The sequence below is a fragment of the Physcomitrium patens genome, chromosome 5 (assembly GCF_059467195.1).
Source record: "Physcomitrium patens ecotype Gransden chromosome 5, ASM5946719v1, whole genome shotgun sequence".
In the NCBI taxonomy this organism is placed as follows: Eukaryota; Viridiplantae; Streptophyta; class Bryopsida; order Funariales; family Funariaceae; genus Physcomitrium; species Physcomitrium patens.
Window position 1 is genome coordinate 10,002,355 of NC_143414.1, and position 21,828 is coordinate 10,024,182.

Below are 21,828 nucleotides of genomic sequence, written 5' to 3' on the forward strand. Positions count from 1 at the left end.
TTATATTATCTTTACATTTCTAAAAAATATTATTATTATTATTTATTATTTAAAAATTAAAAATACTAAAAATAATTCTTCTTCATATACAACTATACATTTTTTAATCTGTGCTCAATTCCTTGATCTTGCATTTACCTTGCTTCTTTATAAGAACTATAATTTTTTTGAATCTTGAGAAATGCTTATTCTTGGCTTTGAAGATGAAATTCCTTACTTTTCTTGAAAAAACATCAATGAATATAACAAAGTACCTTGCTCCTTTTATTGGTGGCCTATCCATAGGCCCACCAAAATCTAAATGAACAATCTTCAGCAACTTACTTGCGTATTGTTGTTTTTGAATAAAATTAATGGATAATTGAGAGAAAAAAAATATTATATTGGAGATGATCTTATTCCAAAATATAGTAGCAAATTAACTTAGAAATGTAAGTAATAGTCAAAGAAGTAGTAAATCTAATAAGATTAATGCTATTTTTTTTATGAAATAGACTTTTATTTATTTTATAGGGCCATAAATAAGAAAAAAAAATATAGATTAATAAAATTAGTATTATAAGCATCTTAAGACAGAAGTAAATAGTAGATTCTAGTAAAATTTACTTCAAAAAACTAGATTTTTATATCCAAAGAAGACTGCTTATGAACTTGGATTAAAACTAGACTTTGAGGCACAAAATTATGCCCATATAGCCAATTCATGATTTTTTTTTGCTAATTAGAAAGCAAAGTTAGAAAAAAGAAAACTTGCTAAAATTTTGTTAAGATTTGATTTTGAGTGATTTAGATTAATATTGACTTTTTGAAAGCTTTTCAAATTAAAAAAATATCTTAAGTAGTTTGGATTTTTAAAAAATAGAAAAAAATTTAAAAGCATTTTGGCATACTAATAAGTAAAGTTTGTAGACTTATGGATCTACTTGTCTTAAATTTTTTTTATGGCATAATAATAAGAATTAATTATTTTTTAGGATTTACTTTAAAATGATTTTAGGTTTATTTTTAAAGTAATTGAGATTTTATTTAATGCCATTAATTTCAGATTTTTTTTGAGGATTTTTTTTATGATTTCTTCATAAATTCTTTAAGATTTTTTAAAATATTTTTAATGATTTTTATGATTTTTTAATAAATTATCTAGTAATTGTTTTAGAATTCTTTTAAGATTCTTTTGGATTTGATTAAAGTTTAACTGTAATTTTTTAGATTTAATTTAGATTTTTTTAGAGATTTTTAAAGATTCTTAGTTTCTTTTTTTGTTGTAAATACAACTTACTTTCCACAACCAAATGCTCACTATATTTCTAGATTAGTTTTCACATAACACAACAATGTTTTGCAATTCCTCTTAAAAATATATTTTTTTTGTTGTTTGTCTTGAATACAACCCTCACAAGCAAGAAAATTAGAATTATTGCATGATTAACCAAGATCTAAGAAACTTACCATAGATTAGAATTCTTCCATATTTTTGGCATTCAAATGATCAAAAAATTGATGCCAATTATCAAACTTGTGTTAATCTTATAAAAATTTGGCAAATGTGGCTACTTGAAGTCTATTCATCTTTTTACAATAGAACAAGTAGAGATTGCTATTATTTATGCCCTTAATAATATTTTTTCTATCTAATATTTTTACAAAATATCTATTCATGTCAAATTGAACCTTGAAGCCATAGAAAATAATTTTATTTATTAAAAATATATATTTTTATAAATATATATATTTTTAAAAAATCTATTTTTTTATCTTAGGCACATGTACAATGTCCTTCAATTTGATTTTTTTTAGTTTGGCCTTTTGCAAAAATCTTTACCATTATAGAATCTATTCAAATAAATTACATTATGCCATTGCCTTTCATAAAAATTCTTATTGATAGAATTTCTTTACAAGTGCCAAATAAATACTTATAAGTTGTCATGTGTTTGGTGGCATCCAAATCAACAATCTACTTAGATATAGAAGCCATAGAAGTGCCCTCACTTGCCATGAATGCATAATCACCTCCTTTAAATTCATCATGTATATTATGGACATTTTATCTTTTTTATTTCTTAATCTTATACCAATTACAAGCAAAGTGACTTGATTTTCTACAAATAAAGGAAGTTTTTACATTGTCATGTTTGTTAGAATAACTTTCCTTTCCTTGATTTAAAAAGAGAGCCAAATTTTCATTTTGAGTTTTTTTTATTTTTATTTTTTATTTTTTATTTTTTTTTGTTACTTTATGAATAAGACTTATTGTCACATAGTCTATTGTAAGTTCTTTTAGCTAAATAAATTCCAATGCTACAATAAAGTAGTTGTAGGACTTGCAAAGGCTCATGATCAAGATCATGACAATATCACTCTCTTCTAAAGACTTCTCAACAATTACTAATTGATTTGCAAGAAACTTTACCTTATTGACATAAGCCATTAAATCTTCATCTATTTCTATTTTACATGTAAAGAATTTTTTTATGTAGATAATGTTGGATAAGTTCTTATTCTCATAAATATTATAAAAAATCTTCTATACTTCTACTAGTCCTTTGCAAGAAATGATGTATGAGAAATTGGTTTTATCTAAATTAATAGCAATTATGCCAAAAACCTTCATATTATATCTTTTTTACTATTTATTCTTCTTTAAATCACCATGCATGCTTTAAGGCTCTTTACTTTTATTTATGATATCTCAAATATCTAGTAATGATAATAAAAGTTTTATTTTTATATTCTAATAGTAGAAAGTTTTTCTTCTAGACTTCTCAATAAACTTCAAGACTTTACACTCACTTAAAACTAGGTCTAAAGAAGAGATGTGTAAAACAAATCAAGAGAAGGAGTCTTGAAATTTTTAAAATCGGCAAGAAGGTATTACAATCCCATAATGCCTTTTTGTGTAAAAAATAAAGTTTGCACTTTCAAAAGACACTTAACTTTACTTCTAAGGCTTTTCACAAGTACTATGAATAATATAAATTAATCAAATTTTCCACTCTTAAATCACATCTATGCTTAAAAATCATCTCTTAGCATTATAAGAGGACTTTGAAGTATCTTAAAGCTTCTTTAACAAATGAAACTACAAAGTTAGTCTACCAAAGATCTAACTCAGCAAGAGAATACAATACTACCTTAAGGTATAAAACAAACTCCAAAACCATAAAAACACTTAACTACATGTACGTTTAAACAAAGATTTAGATCTAGATCTAAATTTGAAAGTTAGGAGATTCCAAATTCAAATATCAATAATAATATGGTTTTCTTCTTACAACAAAAAAAATTGCATAGAATTTTAAAATCTATAAGAAATAGTAAATGGTCTTATAACATATTTTAAAAAAAATAAATTACCTAGAAGATATAAAACTTAGTATCAGCAAGATTATATACAAAGAAAAACGTGGAAAAAAAATATTTTTTACTTCTAATACTTTATTCTTATAGGTAGTGGTACATATCTAAATAGACTACTTCCATTACTTCACTATTACATTTATATGTTAGATATGTCTAAAATATCCTTTGGCATCTCATCTAGTAGTAGGATATTTCTTGACATATATTTTATGTACTTACCTATCTTAATATATTTTCTAATAAATCTTTTATCATCTTAATCTCATCTCTTAGTCTTTTACTTTGTAGCTTATCCATAATTTGGCCCTTCTACATCTCAAAAGCCAATCTTTTAATTATTAGCAACTTACTTACGGTAATATTATTTAAATGGTTATTATTTTTTATTATAATTTTTTTTAATAATTATTCTTGAACTAATATCAAAATTGGTAAATAAGGGATTTATTATTCTAATTAGAATTTGGTAGCAAAGATGGTAGTTGATCATGACTTTTATTGTAAATATAGAAAATTATTTTTATTATTCTTTCTCAATTATTCTCTCTAAATGTGGCTATAAAGACTTCTAGAATTGAATTTAGATCATATAAGAGTCGTAAATTTTTTTCTATCAAAGGTGAAAATTAAGAGAGAATAGTCTCAAATAAAAATACACTTATAAATCCAACTTGAATAAGTTTTTTAAGATATTGGAAAAGATATAACTTATATAGAACTTGAATTATTGTAAAAATCTTCAAAGTTTTTATTTTGTTCCATCAAACTTTTCTATCATACTAATCTTAGATTCTTTCATATTTATACTAATAAATCTTTTTAAATTTACATATAGGATTAATGTGCTTACTTCTTTCAATTGCACAACTTCATGATATAGACATTGGACTTCATTTTGAATTCTTCTATAGATATATTAATAATACTTCCATGGTTAACATTAATAATACATTAATTTTTTTTTGTTAACATTGCTATCAAATTTATGAAGATTTTCAATAGTTGCATAACTTTAATGTACAATCATAAAAAGAGAGATAATCTACTTACTTCAAAATAAAAACAAGAACAACAAATTAGTATTCTTATCAAACTATCAAAGACATGATATATAATAAAACTCTAAAGAAGCAATACACTCTTATGACACTCAAAATAAAAAAGTGGTCAAATCAAAGATAGATTTAAGATAGAAACTAAAATAGCTATTGCCAAATACAAAGAGACTAGAGATTCTTGAGTTAAGACAAGAATATAAGAAAGGTGTTGACTAGAGTAAAGAAAGCCTTATTTTTTCTTCTATATCTATTATCTAACTAAGGATTTACACAAAAATGTTCTATATGTCATTTAACATGTACTCAACTTGTAAAACATGTCTCTAACTTGCAAAGTAAGTTTTTCACACGTGTGCCACATGGCCAACTTATTGGCCAAGTTTTCAATCTACTAATTACCTACAAATACTTGTAAAGTCAAATTTGCATCTATCAAGCTTCCAAAAAGTCTTTCTACAAGATACTATCAAATTTATTTATATTTAGTTATATCTAACTCCTCTTATCTTTTCAATTATTAATGCCAATATTGATTTCTATGACAAGCAATAGGTTTTAAAATACTTATTTTGATTCTTTGCTTAGATGATTTTTAGATTTTTAGATTAATTTTTGTGGATGAATTTTAGATGGAAAATTGAAACTAATGTAAGAGTATAATTTACATGCATAATTAAATCATTGAAAAAAAGGTATAGATTAATAGAATAATTGTATAAAAACTTTAATTTGGATATGTTGTATTTTTGTGGATGATAAATTGAAATAACTTGAATTATATGGATTATAATGAATATTAATTAGATGGATTTTTGCAATCCAAATGGCCAATAGAATAATAACTTAGACTAGAATACAAATGCAACTTAGCTCATTTAAGATCAATAAATAATATTAACCTTTGAAGAAATAAATAATTATGTGGAGTTTTAAGCTATCTAATTTAGATGCACTTATTTATTCTCACAACTAATATAATTCAAAAAATATTCTTCTTTCCAAAAACTTTAAATTTAAGTTTTATATTTAAGATTTGTTTTATCATTACATCATCTCAATTACTTTTTTCTATCAATTTTTGAATAATCTAATAAAAAATTAGACATGTAAAATATATATTTATATATAATAGAATTTTTTAATTAAAATCCAATCAAATCAAAATACAATCATAATTCTATTGAATTAAGTGCTAAGACCACTACTTTATTTTCATCCAAATAAATTAATGAGATATTTGACTATAATTTATAGATAATAAAATCTTCTTTGTTATATATAAAAAATATTTTGGATTTTATAATATTAATCTATAAATAATCATTAATATTATCTAATATAGTGATTTTTTTAAATAATTTTTTTTATATACAAGTAATAATTTTTTTGTTGAGCTAATTTAAACAAATTTAGTTGTCTTTATATTCGTAAGAAGAAATTATATTATTGATTCATACACAACATCTTCTCTAAAAATTTGATTTCTTTTTGTAATCAATTATTGTATCAATGATGAAAATATGTGAACTTTAATTTTATATCATCATTTTATTTTTGATAAATAAAATTATATTTTAAGATTCATCTTTATGATTTTATTACAAAATTCAAATACTTGAGTTGGCTTACACCATGCTTATCTTTAATTAAGTTAACACATGTATAGGAGAAGTAATATCCAACAAGTTGTTTATTACTAGTAGCAATATTCTCTTTTTTCTTCCAATTTGAAGCACCCCTTCATCTTCTAAACATGAAATATATGGCACTAAAAACTATTTGAGCAACTCTTTTAAATTAACTAATCTAAATGGGCACATTATTATTATTTTTTATTTACTAAGAATTATTTCAATTAAGAAAAAACATGAACTTAAGGATTCCAAGCATTAGACAAATCTATTAACCACATTCATATGCCAACTCTTTGATTCCTTTACACATGGTTCACATTTAGACCTGGAAAATGCATGAAAATCAGAATCAAGCATATTCTTGGAAGACCATCATAGATCCAATAACTTTCATCCTAATTCAACTAATTAACTAATTCCTGCAAATAAAAATCATATCAAGTATATTTTGCTTTCTGTTACAAATGAAATGATAAGTTTTCAAGATAGTGTCCCACTGAAGGTTTATTTGATAAGAATTTAAAACTAATGTGTGTGTGCATTCATTTTGTGGTCCGAGATAGAGCTGAACCTTCAGTATCAAATCAATATTCCGGAGCCAGAGCTGGGGCCGCTTGAAACAAACCCAAGCCTATCTTTAAGAGCTCAAAGACGCCCGCACCGACTACTGCGTAAGGCTGCGTCGCCAGGGCAGACGAGGCTACCGAGGCCCCTCTGTCGGAGGGGGAGGAAGAGGGGGAGGGGGAGGAAGAGGGGGAGGGGGAAGGGGACGAGGAGGAGGACGAGGACTGCAGCTGTTGATGCATCCAGATCCATTTGCAGCACAGCGTCGGAGGAGCTCCAGCAATCAATCAAACAATCTCCTCCTCCTCCTCCTCCACCTTCTCCCCCCCCCCACCCCCGATCCATTCCTCTCTCCGCCCACACCTCCCTCCATCTTATAAGCCTTCTTTTCCTTCGATTTGGCGTCACCTGTTACCGGAACTGGGACACCCCCTGGGGAGGGTAGACGCAGAGGGAATTGCTGGGTGACACTGGTGTGTCGGAGTGGTGGTTGCTTGGAAGGGAAGGAGGAGAACAGTAGAGGGAGGAGAGTAGCGGAGCGGAGAGGTGAGGAGAGGAGAGAAGAATTGAGTAGAGATCATTTTTTTTGTTTATTTTTTAAGAGTGTAGGGAAATGGTTTTGTTCATGAGTAGTTTAGTTGGTTCCCTGAGTTAAGGAGGAGGTCAGGTGTGGGAAGACGGTTTGTCATGGCGCAGAGCGGTAGGCCGCTGCCTCCGCAGCTGGATAAGACCAGCACCAAGGAGCTTAACCTCGTCGTCTTGCAGCGGATGGACCAGTTCGTAGAGGATATTTTGGCTACTGCCACTCATGTCAGCGTCTATCAGATGAATTCGGATACCAACCAATGGGTACGTCGCAGTTCCATGGTTTAGGCGAAATTTGGGACTAGCTGCTCCGGTGCGATTTTGTTAGCTGTGTTGTAGTGGAATTTTTCTTATGGGGTAAGAGTTCGGACGGGTCTGAGTGAGATCAATGGTTTCTCTGGTGGTTGGTGGTTTCATGGTTTGCGGTGGCTCTAAAAACGGTGGATCGTTTGTATGATTACTGACTAACAGTAGGTCTTGAGCATGAACTAGCGCTCTGATAACGTTGAGTAGGGTTTACAGGTGGTGATTTTATCTGCGAGTTGATGCAGTCAGGTGCTGAGGTGGTGAAGAAATACACCCGAATTTTTTTCTCTTAAAAGAGTCCACTCGTTAGGGTTCTAGCCTTACGTGGGATGTCTTCCAGCGTTATTGCATTGAGTAGATGGTTAGATTTTAATTCTTAACGAAAGCACTAGCAGACTGAGATGTTGGGGAATGCGAACAGTGTGCGGAACGATTCCTGCTAGATTTTTATTGCTGGCTTTGAATTATGGCAGATGTCAATCGACACGCCTGTAATTGTTTTCTTGTGTTTGATTTCAGATTAGCAAGGATGTGGAGGGTTCACTGTTTGTCGTAAAAAGGTGAGGATTCAGTATTCCTCTGCAGCCTATATTTGGTTTTGTATTATACTGTTCACTCGCGAGGGGAATGGGGTTTGTGAGTTGGATTGTGATGCGTGGAGGTCTTTACTACAGGGGAAGACATCCACGGTTCCAGTTCATAGTGATGAATCGACGAAGCACAGGTGCGTGTCTATGGAGGTAGAAGAAAGAAATGATCATAGAATTCGTTCGATTATTGGAGAACTTGGGCTCTCGATACGTTTTCTTAATAAAAAATGTGGCAATCTAAGTTGTGAATACTCTCTGACTTTAGGGTGGTTTTAATGTGTTGGTATGTAGTCTAGGAGATGATATCTAAATTCGATAGAGGAATGTGAATTTCAGATTTCAGGTGGTCTTTGTGACGAAGTTATACGACAAGCATCGTGAAGATTGGTCGTCATGTAAATGAATTTGAAAGGATCCGTAATTTTCCTGTACTTACTTTTCTGGTTTGTTGAGTTGTGGGCAGATAATTTGGTGGAGAATCTATCGGGTGATTTAGAGCACACTTTACAATCTCCATATTTTATTTACCGCAACGCCAACCAGGAAGATTTATGCATTCAATTCCATAATTCGTCGGAGTTTGACGATGTTACCAGTCTTTTCCAGAGGTAATCCAACTGTGTCTAGATTTGGTTTCAGTTAGTATTTTGCAATATGAGTTTGTGGAATTCTTCCTTTTTGATTTGCACGTTTCTCTCCATTGTTGACATGATCGAGGTCCAGACGAAGGTGGTTGTAATACACAGCAAGTGAAGTTATCATTTTGTTTGGGGGTCCGCTTAATATTATTGCTGGGATTTTTATTTGGGCTTCAAATTTGTTTTGCATCAGATTGTTAGACAGCCTCTCCAAACATCATCTAAAACCAAGGTCATTTTCGCCAAGGTTTGTTTTCATCGAAATTTGCTGATGTACTTGCGGATTTGGATAAATGCGAGAAAAAGGATATACTCATTTTGGCTGAAATTAGATTGGTTCATGTATAATCAAGTAGCTTGTTATGATGTGTAGCTCGCTACATGTTCTGTTTCTAACACACTGAATTGGTCATTTTACTTTAAGGTTTTTTTCTTGGTTTGTGTTTGCAAGTTTCTTGTGCAGAAGCTTGAATTGGGAATCACGTACGATATCATATGAACTTGAGATGTGATGCATGTGGCTGCTTGAACTGTCATTGATATTTGTGATTTTTTGATGTATGTTTTGATAGCTGAAGTAGAAACAGTTTGTGTTTCCATATGCTTCTTACAGCTCCGAGTTTACAGAACTGGAGACAGTTCCTACATCATTCCACTTGGAAAGTCCACTGGAGCGTGGCCCTCTCGTATCTTCAGCACTCCCCGAGGCTCAGGATGAGCCACATGAGCGTTTCTTCGTATGCATCTGTTTCCTTTGTCATGTTTCTCATTGTGAAAGTCTCTTTGACTTGAGTAGCTTGTTTTGTAACAATGAAGCTGTTCTTCCCTTCAAACAGCTGCTAGATGATATTTTGTGCTATCTAAAGTCTTACTTTGAGATGCAAACAAGCTGCACTTAGCTATCCTCTTTCAGGTGTATCTGTGGTTGCTCATTTCTTGCGTTGCATCCCCTCCAGTAGTCTAATTGATCTATTGACCAATTAATAAATTATTTGCATGTCGGATCAAATCCTATTTGTTCTCTACTCATGTTTGCTTTCTTCTTATTTTCGGTTCTCTTTATTTTTCATGTTTTCTGTATTCTGACTTTGTTGCTGCTCCTAGTTTTTCACTGCATAACACAATTGGAAATCCTGTTATATTTTTACTATACTTTTTGAAAAAATAATTATGAAATTTAATGCATTTTACTCTTACGTTTTGAATGTGCAGCATAGCACATTTCGCAGCACCTCACCTGATGTTATCCTCACAGGGCCTTCTCGTCCTCCAACAACTTATCCAGTGCAACCTCGCACAATCGTATCTGCACCTCATACTCTTCCACCTATGCCTATGCCATCTTTAATATCGCCACCGACAACTGCTTTACCGCCTACTTCTCTAGCACCGGCTTTTTCTCTCGACTCGCCTGATGTTATTTCTGTAGGTCGCGCAACTCTCATAAAGCCATCCTACTTTGCTCATCCACCTCTGAATTCAGCTCACGGAGCCTCTAGTGCTCCCACTGGCTCTCTAGCTCCTCCTACAGCTTCTGTGCAACCTTCACATGGTCTTCCGTTCTCTCAACATTTTCCCTCAAGTCCCCCAGTCTCGCTTTCTCAACCCATGCAGTTTAGTGGATCACTATCTAAGGGTGCAGTTCGAGAGGCACTTAATCGCCTGGTCAAGGTAAAAATTTTCGGAGGTTTGAGAATTCACGGTTGCTTTGGGATTGATACGTTTGTTGTCAAGTTTTTTCTTGTAAAATTTAAACTTAATTTGTGTTTGGAAAACTCTATTTTATGAGCTTGGTTGCTTTCGTTGTACTTTTCTAATGCAAAGGGGCAATTTGTTTTGCATGGCAAGGACTTTAATTTCCCCAGAAATTTTTATGCCTCTTAGATTTAAATATTGATTTCAGGATATGGTTGTTGTGCAGAATGAACAATTCATAGACATAGTGTACCGAGAGATAGTGAATAAACATAGTTATTGATACGCTCGAAGAATGGAGGCATGATCAGGATAGCACGCTTGCGAAGATTTCAGAAAATGTTTGGTCTCGACCACGTGTGTTTGGACTTGCACGTACTGTGGTCGGTGGAGCTTACTGAGAAGTATAAAGATTGTTGTGTATGGAGCCGGATAACGGTTTTGAAGACCGTGTCATGCCTCTTGCGGTCCTTTCTACGTACGTATTTGCTGAAATGAGAGCTTCGGACATTGTACAGTAGTTGAAAACAGTACTCTTATAATGAAATGTGACATTGCTGGAACAATGTAATGTACGTAAACTGAGACTCAAGTACTATTGGAGCACCTCAATGAATCTTAAATATGAGGCTTATCTTGTTTGTGCGAAAGCTGCATACCTATTAAAAAAATTCTGGTAACTGCCTTGCATTTCTACTTCAGTCGGAGAGAAAGTAATATAAGGAACAGAAGTCAAAGCATTGCTAAGTTATGAATCCTCTTGCGCTTGCACTGCAGTCCTCCTGCTATCAATCTGGTTATGTTGATGTGGTGGTGACAGATCTGACAAATTCATGATGATTCCAGTGACAGAATACGCTCTACCTGAGAATTAGCAAAATCTCCAACTGATGTGGAGAAGAGCAAGAGTTTTGCGCGGTCACATGGAAATGGTCACAGGCGTTATCATGGTTCCAATTATGCTAGTGAGGAAGGGAAGGACGTAACCTTCTCTGGTAGCAGTGTGAACATCCTTACCGCTTTAGTGTTTTACTTATAAAAATTTTCGGCTCTTGAGGTTGCTCTGCTGGCTGCATACGAACCGGCCCTTTGTTTGTACCATGCTTTTCTGGTCTATACACCGACCGCTTGAACTAATTTGATTGTGTCAGAAGCGATCAACTTCAGTTTTCACAGATAAAGACAGTCAGTAAATTGTGAGAAATAATGTGTTTGAAGAAATACGCTCGCTGGAGATGGCATTCCTCCCGATCCATGAAAATTTCGGCACCTCGAGTCGGAATTCGCACATAAGCCTCACAGCTCGAGTGTCAATCCATTAGAAGCACGATGACAGGGACAAAGTGGTGTTAAGTTTTAATGTACATGTCCATTGGCTTGTGGAGACCAACAGTTGCACCAGACGCTGGTAGAAGCTATGAATCGTAGGACAAACCACATCAAGCATTTCAGTAGGGTATGGCTGTTCGTTTACTCTAATTAAGCAGATGGACTGTAAGTCGAATTTGTGGAAGCTCAATTGACGGACATGTAATCGGGTCGTTTCTCAGAGAAAGACAGAGAGACGTTGTGCTCAGAACAAATACTAAGTGTCCGCGTCACAAGCGATGCACTCTTCCCTACAGTTCTCGAACTTCAGACGACTTCGTGCTATTCTACCGACTGCTAGGATTTTCCTTTCCCCTTAGTTATTACTGGTAAAACTGGTGTTCTGGTACATTGTGAATACGAACTAGAAAGTATACGAATCATGCATACCAGATTTGTACCCACAAACAACGAAAATACTTTTGAGGCTGCGGCTATACTCACATTCCTTAAAATGCATAAGCAACTCATAAGAGACATCGATAGAGTCACAGCTGCAGAGTATGGGGCAATTTGGTGGAAAGCAATGGAGTATCTGCATAAAATGGAAGCGACAGTAGAGTCCGATCCAAACGTGTTTCATGCCTTTCTGGGCGTGTTGAAGGATACCAAAGAAGAGATCATGCAGGTAATTAGAGATAACAAGCAGTACGTTACACAATGCGCATGCATGTATTTTGCGAAATACTCACACCTGATCGTCAGCTTGGACGAGTTCCTTGAAGTCCATGAAGAGCACTCCGTTGGTTCAGTTGAAGTCAAAGAAGAGCACATCCATGTTCCAACTGAGGCAGTACCATCCCCAGAGCTGATGCCGCCGGCGCCATTGCTTGAACTCAAGCAGAGGGAACGAGAGGAGGCAATCAATATTTTCTGTAGCAAGGTGCAGATGCGGTTAAAGCATTTGGACCAGGCAGCGGACACGAAAATCCGGATCATTCTGCAACAAACTCTCGACAAGTCCATTTCCACCGAGCAAGCGAAGAGGGAAATGTCGCTACTGTTGCAACATCACAACTACCTATGGAAAGAGTTTGAGCAATTCTTGCCTGAGGAACACAGAGCAGGATCGTCAACTGCTGCTATAGACCATCTCCAATAACCACTCTTATCCTTTACAAAGATCTGCATGGCCTTCAAAACCTCTGCTACAGTTCTCCTTTGGCAACTTTCAAACACGTTGACACATAGGATCTGGCCGGAAGAAAGCATTGGAGGCGGTGCGGGGGGAGAAACCGATATTCGCCGGTGCAAAGCCAGTCATGGATTCACACCAAGATGCCAGCAGGGTGAAGAGGACATTTAAAATGAATTCAAACAATTATCTACCATCGCCATGCAGGTTTTTCAAGGTTGTGTAGTGCTGCTATTCTCTTCCTTGTTCAGGGTTGTTTAGTTCCGTGATGCGCAGTTATATCCTGTAGGCTGATGCTATGAACAATATCACAGCTATGAACAATTTCACAGGAAACGCCCTCCCAGAATTCCAGTCTTCATGGAAAACAGAAAAAATAAACAAACAAACAAACAAACAAACATACAGAATATATGTACACACACACACACACATATATGTATATATATATATATATATATTCATACATTTATGCAATTCATCTATTTTTTTACTTTATTTTTTTGACGTAAGCTCCGCTTGTTAATAGGAGCGCAACAATACAAAAATCCGACTACTCATCCTTAATCTCCCTAACATGAAACAATAAAATCACGAATCCTAAATCGAGAGAATGGAAATGTGTCTTCAGGAGGTGATATTTCTCATTTAAAAAGGTCCACTCTCATTTGGACTCCGCATCGTAACGTTCACACATTCATACTGAGCACATCCCAATTGCCAATCGGAGACATTGATAACCACTACTCACCGATACAGTGGCAGATTCAAGAGCTTTCCCTCGGCAAAATGCCTGCTTATCATCTGCATTCCTGTCTAAAGGAGCAATGTCTACGATTACACGATCGTAATTCACTCATGAATCGCTTTCTGTTTTCATCAAATTGCTTGCCCGTGAAGCTTCTCGGGCTCCAATCGTCGGCGTGGTAGGTGTTGGGATAAGCCCACCGACATTGCACGGCGCATCTCGGTCTGGTTGACCGATGAGCGCCGACTGTCGGTAAGTGAGCCTTCAGTTGATTAGTTCAAGGTTCAGATGTGATGTGCATAATCTTCGAAGATGAAACACAATTTTATTTATGTTTTTCCAGAAAAATAATGAGGACTGTTTACATGTGAACTATCAAGCATGAAACAGAATTACTAGCACTCTAAATAGAAAGTTTTTAGAGTATTAGTAAACAGAATAGTAGTATGTAGACAAAACCCGAACACTCTGTCTCATGGGGCGGGCAGCGGTCAGGGTTTACTATGCTGCCCGAGTTCATCCATCCATCTCATCAAATAATTGAATGAACAATAGATGAATGCCCCTGTGCACGAGGTGCCCTGTCAAACCGACACTGCGATTTTAGGGTTTATGAGTGTTAATGAGAGGAGCATGGCGTGATGGCGTGGTGTGGTTAAGGAATTTTGTGTTTTGGAATTAGAGTGGATTAAATTTGTGCCGGAGTGATGACAGAGGCCGTAGCTAGGCAGCTGCGTGATGGAGTGGCAGTTGGCGAACAAGCGCCGGCCGTGATGGTGCGGGACACATTGGACACTCGAGCAGGGCCAGCAATTTCCGATCATTTCTTTTCTTCCCTTTGCTCTAATATTGAAGCTGCACGAGCTCAGGCCAAGTATGACGTTGCTCGACAGCTTCTTACTTTGCTGTTGCACGTATCCTTGTTGCTGCTTTTAATTTTTTGCGAGCACGATGCTGTAACCGTGAAAGTAATAAGTTGTGTTATCCGTGGGGTGATGTTTAGAGTAGTTTGTTTGGTAATCAGTTCGCTGGAATTTCGATATTGCAGTGTTTTATAGCACGTTGGACGTTTTAGAATTGATGCAGCATTAAGTGATACGTTAATTTTGTATTGATGGTGTTGATAATAATTTTCATGTTTTTAGGGGATTAGTGGCTGTGGCATTACGCCGCACCCCGGAGAGCTATACGGTTACATCCCCATTTAGGAAGGGCAATTTCAAGCCTGGTCACTGGTTTGTAACTCCACTATTCATGTTGATTGTATGTGGCTTGCTGGGATGACGTACTGTTGCCTTATTGGAAGCTCTACTCTTATTGTTTTATTGAATTTTTTCCAATTCAAGGAAAGTATCAATAGATTCTGAAATATTTAAAATTATAAATTATCTACTTTGCAGAACAGTTGCTAAGCAGTCTTCCTTACTTTCTCCTTGGGTGGAAAGGCTTCAGGTCGTAGACTGTTACACTGATCCACTTGGCTGGAATAAAGTGGCGGATCCTGGGAAAGAAGACAACTCCAGTCAAACAGATTTGCCCACTCAAATTACAGTTTGTCACGATGTGACCAATTTGACGAGCCTTCTCGCATATGTCCTCGACTCAGGGCAAGGTATTCCTTTTATTGCTCTTCGAAAAAGTTTATTTTCCTGCTAAGATGGTTCTTTCATATCAATGTTTGAAGTTAGACCTAAGTCGAATATAGTCTCATCTTTATTTTTCTTTACTCATGCATAGCACGTGATGATTTACATTTGCAAGTTACGGCATGGTGTTCATTTTGTTTCTTTTAGACTTGATTGATTTTATGGATGGGCAGACAGTCGGATAGGCGTGCAAGTTTAGTTAGTTTACTTCTAAATTGATACTCCTAAATACAATAAATTTGAAGTATATCTCCTTGCTGATTTACTGTTTTTGACGACTCTTCAGCTGCAGTCGACAACCGAGCGACAGAGCGATTTGTCGTTCTCATCGACTCTGTAAGATTTTTGGCTTTTTGTTGTATTGGTGTTTCAGTATCCACTTGCTTTTGAACAGTTTCAAATATGTGTGAATGTAGGGCACGATTTTCTGTTAGTGAGGTTCTCATATCATATTTTTTTCAAGTTATTATTTTTTGTTTTTTGTTATAAGTAGCTAAAATTTGACTTTTCTTCTTTGTTACAACGCAGTAATTTAGGGCAGAATGACAAACTTCGTGCTCACTAACTGCTCTCAAATTTATTATGCGATCCTGCAGGTGAGTGTTCTTCTTCGATACCACACACTACCTGCTCTTACCAGTTTCCTAAGTGCTCTACGCTCTTGTGGTATTACTTCGTTCTTAAAGCTGTGTGTGATTTGTTCATGCAAAACCCATTCTCGACCAATAGTGGTTGCTATCTCTTTGTTTCATGGCTAGGTATGTTATAAAAGGTTTCACTAGTTTTAAAGCTTGTTGGCTTTGAGCAGGGCAAGTGTCAGCAGTTCTGTGGCTTGTGCATGCTGATCTGCATGAATCAAGGGTGGTAGCTAGCATTGAGTATCTTTCAACAACAGTGATTCATGTGGAACCTCAACTTCAGTTACCCTCAGAAGCTAAGATTTTGAACCTACGACGGGGAAGGATTCGAGTCCGCACAAAAAAGCGCAATGGTCGCGTACGAGAACAGGTAAAAGGCAATCACTTTCAGTAGCCCCGCAGCAGATTGCTCTAAGAGATCTTAACTAAAGACAATCACCACCTCTGTTTTTTAGTTATTCAATGTCCATGTTTCAGGCTTTGGGTTTTGTTGACAAGCGATGTGAATTATGTATGGCCTTCAACATATGACCAGGTTGAGGAGTTCTTCATTGAACTAGTAGGTGTCAACTTCTCGCCCGTTACTTTAGTGAAGGATATGAATCCACCGACGGTGATGAAGACTACTACACCCAAGGTAGAGACATTCCAACATGCCTTTCCTGTTATTTCAATATTTTCACAAGCTCCAGGGAGGGGCGCAGGTCTAGCTGAAGCGTCACGGTTGTGGGGTCCATTTGACATTGAACGATGAGTTCTGCGTTTCATTTCACAGGTACAGTTTAATTTGGATCTTTCGGAGAAAGAGCGAGAAGATAGGTCCAAGGTCATATTGCCATTCGAGCATCAAGGTTTGCCATCTTGGACTTTAGTGAAGATGCAAAGGGGGGTAGCTACTGCATGTGTACTAAATCAGAGGGGTCTTCATTGTTGGTGGTTTATGTCCAATTTAAGAGCATGATCTGTGATCCCAACTTTGAAGATATGCACATGAATTTGACACTCTTGAAATCTTTCAGGGGACGGAAGGGAGGCGCATATCTACGACGGAAGACCAGATCCAGTTGATTCTCAGTTCAGAAAGCTAGGATTGAGCAGAAATCCCTCAAAGGACAATGATTCCCAAAATCTTGGGTCATCTCAGGGTGTTGTAGGAGAAATACACTATTTGAGGGATTCGGATGATGAACGACCAGACTCTGATGAAGATCCTGACGATGATCTTGACATATAAATAAATAATAATTGTTTGCACCGCATAAATGATAATTGCTTGACATTTCGGCACCGTTGCAATGTTTTACCTAACCAAAAGACACTGTATGGGTCACCTTTCTTATGACTCAAAGCCCTCATCCAATTCGTGCAATCTGAGGCGCTTTAGGAACCTATAACGGGACATGAACTACAGGTAACATAGCTCTAGACTTGTAGGTTCCAGAATTGAGAGTGTAATGTGGATGAACCCAAGAGGACCTTGCCAAACAACTGCTTCCGTGCTTTATAACATGATTTTGTTTTGATCCTTTCGCAACCTGAAACCCACCCTAGAATATTTCGACGATGCCATATTCAAGAAATCCCGGTGACGGAGAACATGCATTACCATGCGTACGCACACTCACACACGTACGTGACACGATTGGGATAGAATGGCAATGGTGCTGATCTCAGTCCTCTTCTGACGTCCTAATGCGTGGGATACACGTTGGCATGGAACTTTGGCCAAAAGTTCCTTCGCGTCGAAAAGCGCAGATAGTTCGAGCGAAAGATATCTTGCTCCTAGTGCTTTGCCGCATTGGTCGTAGATGTAACAGATCTTAACGGTCTGGGCGGGGCGATGAGAAAGGAAAAGGGCGGTACTGAGGGAGGAAGCGTAAGGCCAGTGCTTCTCGCGTGTGTATGTGTCTCACATTCAGGTTCTGGGTGCGCAATTTTTGGATTGAAGAGATCTCCGAGCGGTGGTGTGTGTGCATGTTGCGATTCGTTTGAGTTTTTTTTTATCTTTTAACCTGAACATGGCATGTGAAAGAGAGATGTGAAGTCGGAAACAGTGATCGAGCTTGTGTGCACTTTGAGGCGGTGGTAAGCCAAGGGCAGCGAAGCAAGCGATCGGCAAGGGTGGGGTGTTCAATAATGTTTGATTAGCTTTGAAGTTTTTATTGGAAGACTTTATGAAACTTAGTTTCACAGAATAGCATTCTTTGCACAAGAAGAATTTGTAATTTGTCGTGGCTACTCACGGCCATCCACTTTGACGTTCGACGATTGTAGTTATGGCAACGGCTCAGCTACATGGGCGCTGGAATTTGACGCCTTCCCGAGCCTTGCCTGACAGGAAGAGCAGATTCGAAAACCTTCGGTTATGTGGGCTTCCTCTCTTGACTGAACAAGCAGACCTGAAAGGACTTCGAATTGCTAAAAAATCGTCAAGGAGAAGAAATAATGGTGAGATTTTGATAAGTCTCTGAGCTCTGCAGTTTACCCGATGTTCTGAAGGAGATTCTGATGGAATGCAGGGACAGAAATTTTTGAAATTGTAGGTGCTTTAGGAAGAAAAAGACAACGACGAGTAGAACTTGATAGCAAACTCATGCTTAGGATGAGTGGCTAGATTCTCGGCGTTGAAGAACAAAACTCGGTTGTAATCTTCGTAGATACTTCGTACATCCATGTGTCATTGCGGAGATGATGGTGCGTTAGGTTGAACACTTGAACCTGGAAAGTGATTACCAGTGTCTTCAACTCAATCTTCGGAGTTTTGCCTTCTTTCAACCGCTGACAACCAATGCTTTTTGGGTTTGTTTCTGTTCTAGGTCTAGTGACTGCAGCCCATACAGCAAGAGGATCAGCTATTGACCATGGATACGACTTATACGAGCTCTTGGGGGTGGAGACTGACGCGCCATTTCCTGAGATCAAGCAAGCGTATAGATGGCTGCAGAAGAGATGTCATCCAGATATTGCCGGACCTATCGGCCACGACATGTCCATATTGCTCAACGATGCTTACGCCACCCTTCAGGATCCCATGCAGCGAGCAGCATACGATGTGGTGAGTCTTCGATTCTAAAATCAATGTACTTAAAGTACCAATGGACACGCTTCTTTGTGTTTGTTTAGACAGAATTTCGGAAGAAGTGTTGGACAATTGAAGTGACATTTGGTTGTTGGTGTTGTTTGTGGCACAGAAACGTGTTGAAAGGGCTGCATTTGATGGCTACACTGGTAAACCCTTGTATTCCAAATGGTTAGGCCCCGAAGAGGAAGACCGAGCAATCTTTGTGGACGAGTCGCAATGCGTGGGCTGTCTGAAGTGCGCACTTATAGCCTCCAACACATTCGCCATCGAGAATCGTTACGGACGAGCTCGAGCTGTGGGTCAGTGGGGCAATTCGGAGGCCACCATTAGCGATGCAATTCGGGCTTGTCCTGTGGACTGCATCTCGTAAGTCTCGTCACTAGTACCTACTTACATTCGGTAGCTGCTTACATCCTAATTTGCCATAGCGAGGTACCCTGAGATGATTATTCACATTTAAGTGTTCTCACGACATTTCTATGCAGATTTGTACAAAGAGACAAGCTTCCCGCCTTGGAATTTGTCATGACAAAGCAACCTCGAGTAATCGTTGGCGTTGACATGTACTCGTACGGTGGCCAGAGAAATGAAAACGTTTTTGCAGCAGCTGAGAAGTTTCTGAAGCGGTGTGCGGAACGTGAGCTATCCAAAAGGTCAAACCTGCAAGTAAGCAATGCTTCGCAGCTCAAGTTCATTGCACTGATTTTGATGGTTTTCATTGAATACAGCTGCTAAAAAATGCGTTTAAAATTGTTCCAGGAAACACCAGCTCAGAGAGAGGCACGAATGGCAGCTGCAGAGAATATCCAAGCTCGAGCAGGTCGTTGGTGGCACCATTTCGTTGGAGTTGATCCTTCTGATTTGGATTCTGTGCGTGCTTGCAGAGGAGCAATTGTACCTCTGAGCTGGATACCTTCAACTGGAAGAGTGAGCTCAACTGCTTCCCATACCTACCAAGGGCCTAGTATACCTGAAGAGCTTGGTCGTTTATTTGAAGCTGCTAGGAGGCGACGGCAAGGAAACGGCGAAGAAGGTAATGTGCTTGCAGAAGACGATTACTGGACCCCTGTAAAGCATGTGTCAAGATCCGTACCTTCAGAGGAAAAGCGTGCAACTGGTCCGAGGAGGGAATCAAAACCAGGAAAACCTGGAAATAGCTATGAACCAAAGTGGGCAGGGATTTCTGATCTCCAAATGGGTGACGAGGTGCTCAGTGGGTGGTTGAAATCCGGCTTGTCGGCTATTCCAGTGACGGCGTCCTTGATCGGAGCTGTTTCTGCTAGTATGACGAACGGGTTGGGTGCTGCAAATTCTTCTGACATTTCATCTGGCCCATTGCCGGCTGAAATCACCTCAGGCATTTTCATGCAAGTGTTCCTGGCCGCTGCAGTTTGGTACATGATTGGCGCTGTGGTCGGCGGCCTTGCCACATTGTTGGTTGTGTCAGCCATCACGATAAAACGCAACAAGGACTGAGCATGCAACCAGTGACATTCAATATTCTTGCAAGAAAGAAGTTATTACAATTACTGCCAAAGAATTAGTCGAAATCAATGTCATCCTCCAGTAACTTCCGAACTGAACCTGTTTACTGATGCCAGAGATGTCCAGCAACAAAAATACAATATGTTTAGTCTGTACTATACAATAATTCGAATGCTAAGCATCCCATTATTCGTTATTAATCAGGGAATATATACCAATGTTATAATACTGATTGAACTATCTAGTCAGATGAATTTTTGGAAACATCCTATAGTACAAGGATCGAATTCGATTCTCCTGTAAAACGAAATTGCCATTTGAGGAACTTGATTGATGTGTGCTATAGTGCTTGGTGAACAGATTTGTAATTGAGTGCCACAAATTTTAAAAACGCAAGCAGAGGCTCATTATTTCGCTTTGTGAGCAATATCTATAATGATGGACGGAAGAAATTGTCACCTCCAAATTTCAACACATTTACCCAGGAAGAACACCAGCTCTAAGTACCTCAACGACGGAAATGAAAAGCTCTAGGTCTTCATTAAACCTCACATCAAAGTGATAAAAAACACATACTCCCAAACGCTACTATAAGATTTACGAATGATCTGTACAATAGTGCCTCACATCCTCGTCATGAAAAATTGAACGGTGGCGAAATGCAAAGCGTGACACCGGCAACGATGAGCAAGACGCCAGCAATGGTTTCAACAAGCCTAAAGTTCTCCCCGAGAGCAGCGCCAGCGACAGCCGTGACGGCGAACGTGGTGGCATTCGTAACGGGCACTGCCAGAGTAATAGGGCTATCCCCAAGCTTAATGACAAATAAAACGGACATGGAGAGATTGAGCAAAAAGGGGACCGAGTATTGCCATACGCACAGCAATCGAAACCAGTCCAGGAAAAACCCCCCAACGACGCCGCCTAAGTTCTTTTTAAGTGCCGTGCGCTGCTTCGCTGTGCGCTTCACCTCTTCCGCAATGAGAGCTCCGCGCTTGATGAGTGCATTCGTGATTCCCCACACCGTGCCGATAGCTAACAGCCAGGGCACCACCGCCATCGCCACAAATTGAGAGCTCCGACCCTGCAATTCCAACAATCACAGGCAGTAGACACGGTGTCGATCTGGAGAACGCTTTAACAAGCCAAGCTTCCCACCATCCAAGCGAGGTTCTCGTCCCACAGTTCTCGTTTCGGTCTTGTCGGGAGGTTTTCGTTTCGGATTGGTTCGTTGCGTATGATGGAAATTCAGACGATTGATTAATTAGTTCTGGATTTTGAATACTTGGATAA

General features: G+C 37.5%; 4 protein-coding genes across 4 annotated transcripts; 3 read left to right on the forward strand and 1 right to left on the reverse strand.

Moving 5' to 3' along the window:
- Positions 1-6,733: 6,733 nt before the first annotated feature.
- Positions 6,734-11,025, forward strand: LOC112282759 (mRNA-decapping enzyme-like protein). The gene is made up of 8 exons (XM_024520815.3): positions 6,734-7,468; positions 8,030-8,070; positions 8,185-8,234; positions 8,564-8,708; positions 8,932-8,985; positions 9,352-9,475; positions 9,951-10,409; positions 10,660-11,025. The coding sequence occupies exons 1-8, from the start codon at positions 7,307-7,309 to the stop codon at positions 10,714-10,716; spliced, it is 1,092 nt and encodes a 363-aa protein (XP_024376583.1). The 5' UTR covers positions 6,734-7,306; the 3' UTR covers positions 10,717-11,025.
- A 3,254-nt stretch (positions 11,026-14,279) lies between these two features.
- On the forward strand, positions 14,280-17,231 carry LOC112282526 (elongator complex protein 5). Its single transcript, XM_024520208.3, has 9 exons — positions 14,280-14,558; positions 14,830-14,919; positions 15,130-15,296; positions 15,617-15,666; positions 15,927-15,996; positions 16,139-16,338; positions 16,504-16,605; positions 16,744-16,819; positions 16,988-17,231. The coding sequence occupies exons 1-9, from the start codon at positions 14,392-14,394 to the stop codon at positions 17,200-17,202; spliced, it is 1,137 nt and encodes a 378-aa protein (XP_024375976.1). The 5' UTR covers positions 14,280-14,391; the 3' UTR covers positions 17,203-17,231.
- Positions 17,232-17,657: 426 nt separating this feature from the next.
- LOC112282525 (chaperone protein dnaJ C76, chloroplastic) lies at positions 17,658-20,860 on the forward strand. Its single transcript, XM_024520206.3, has 5 exons — positions 17,658-18,416; positions 18,785-19,023; positions 19,160-19,416; positions 19,536-19,716; positions 19,810-20,860. Exons 1-5 carry the CDS (start codon positions 18,245-18,247, stop codon positions 20,524-20,526), a joined length of 1,566 nt encoding a protein of 521 aa, XP_024375974.1. The 5' UTR covers positions 17,658-18,244; the 3' UTR covers positions 20,527-20,860.
- A 192-nt stretch (positions 20,861-21,052) lies between these two features.
- On the reverse strand, positions 21,053-21,718 carry LOC112282527 (uncharacterized). Its single transcript, XM_024520209.3, has one exon. It carries the CDS (start codon positions 21,593-21,595, stop codon positions 21,170-21,172), a length of 426 nt encoding a protein of 141 aa, XP_024375977.1. The 5' UTR covers positions 21,596-21,718; the 3' UTR covers positions 21,053-21,169.
- Between the last annotated feature and the right edge of the window lie 110 nt (positions 21,719-21,828).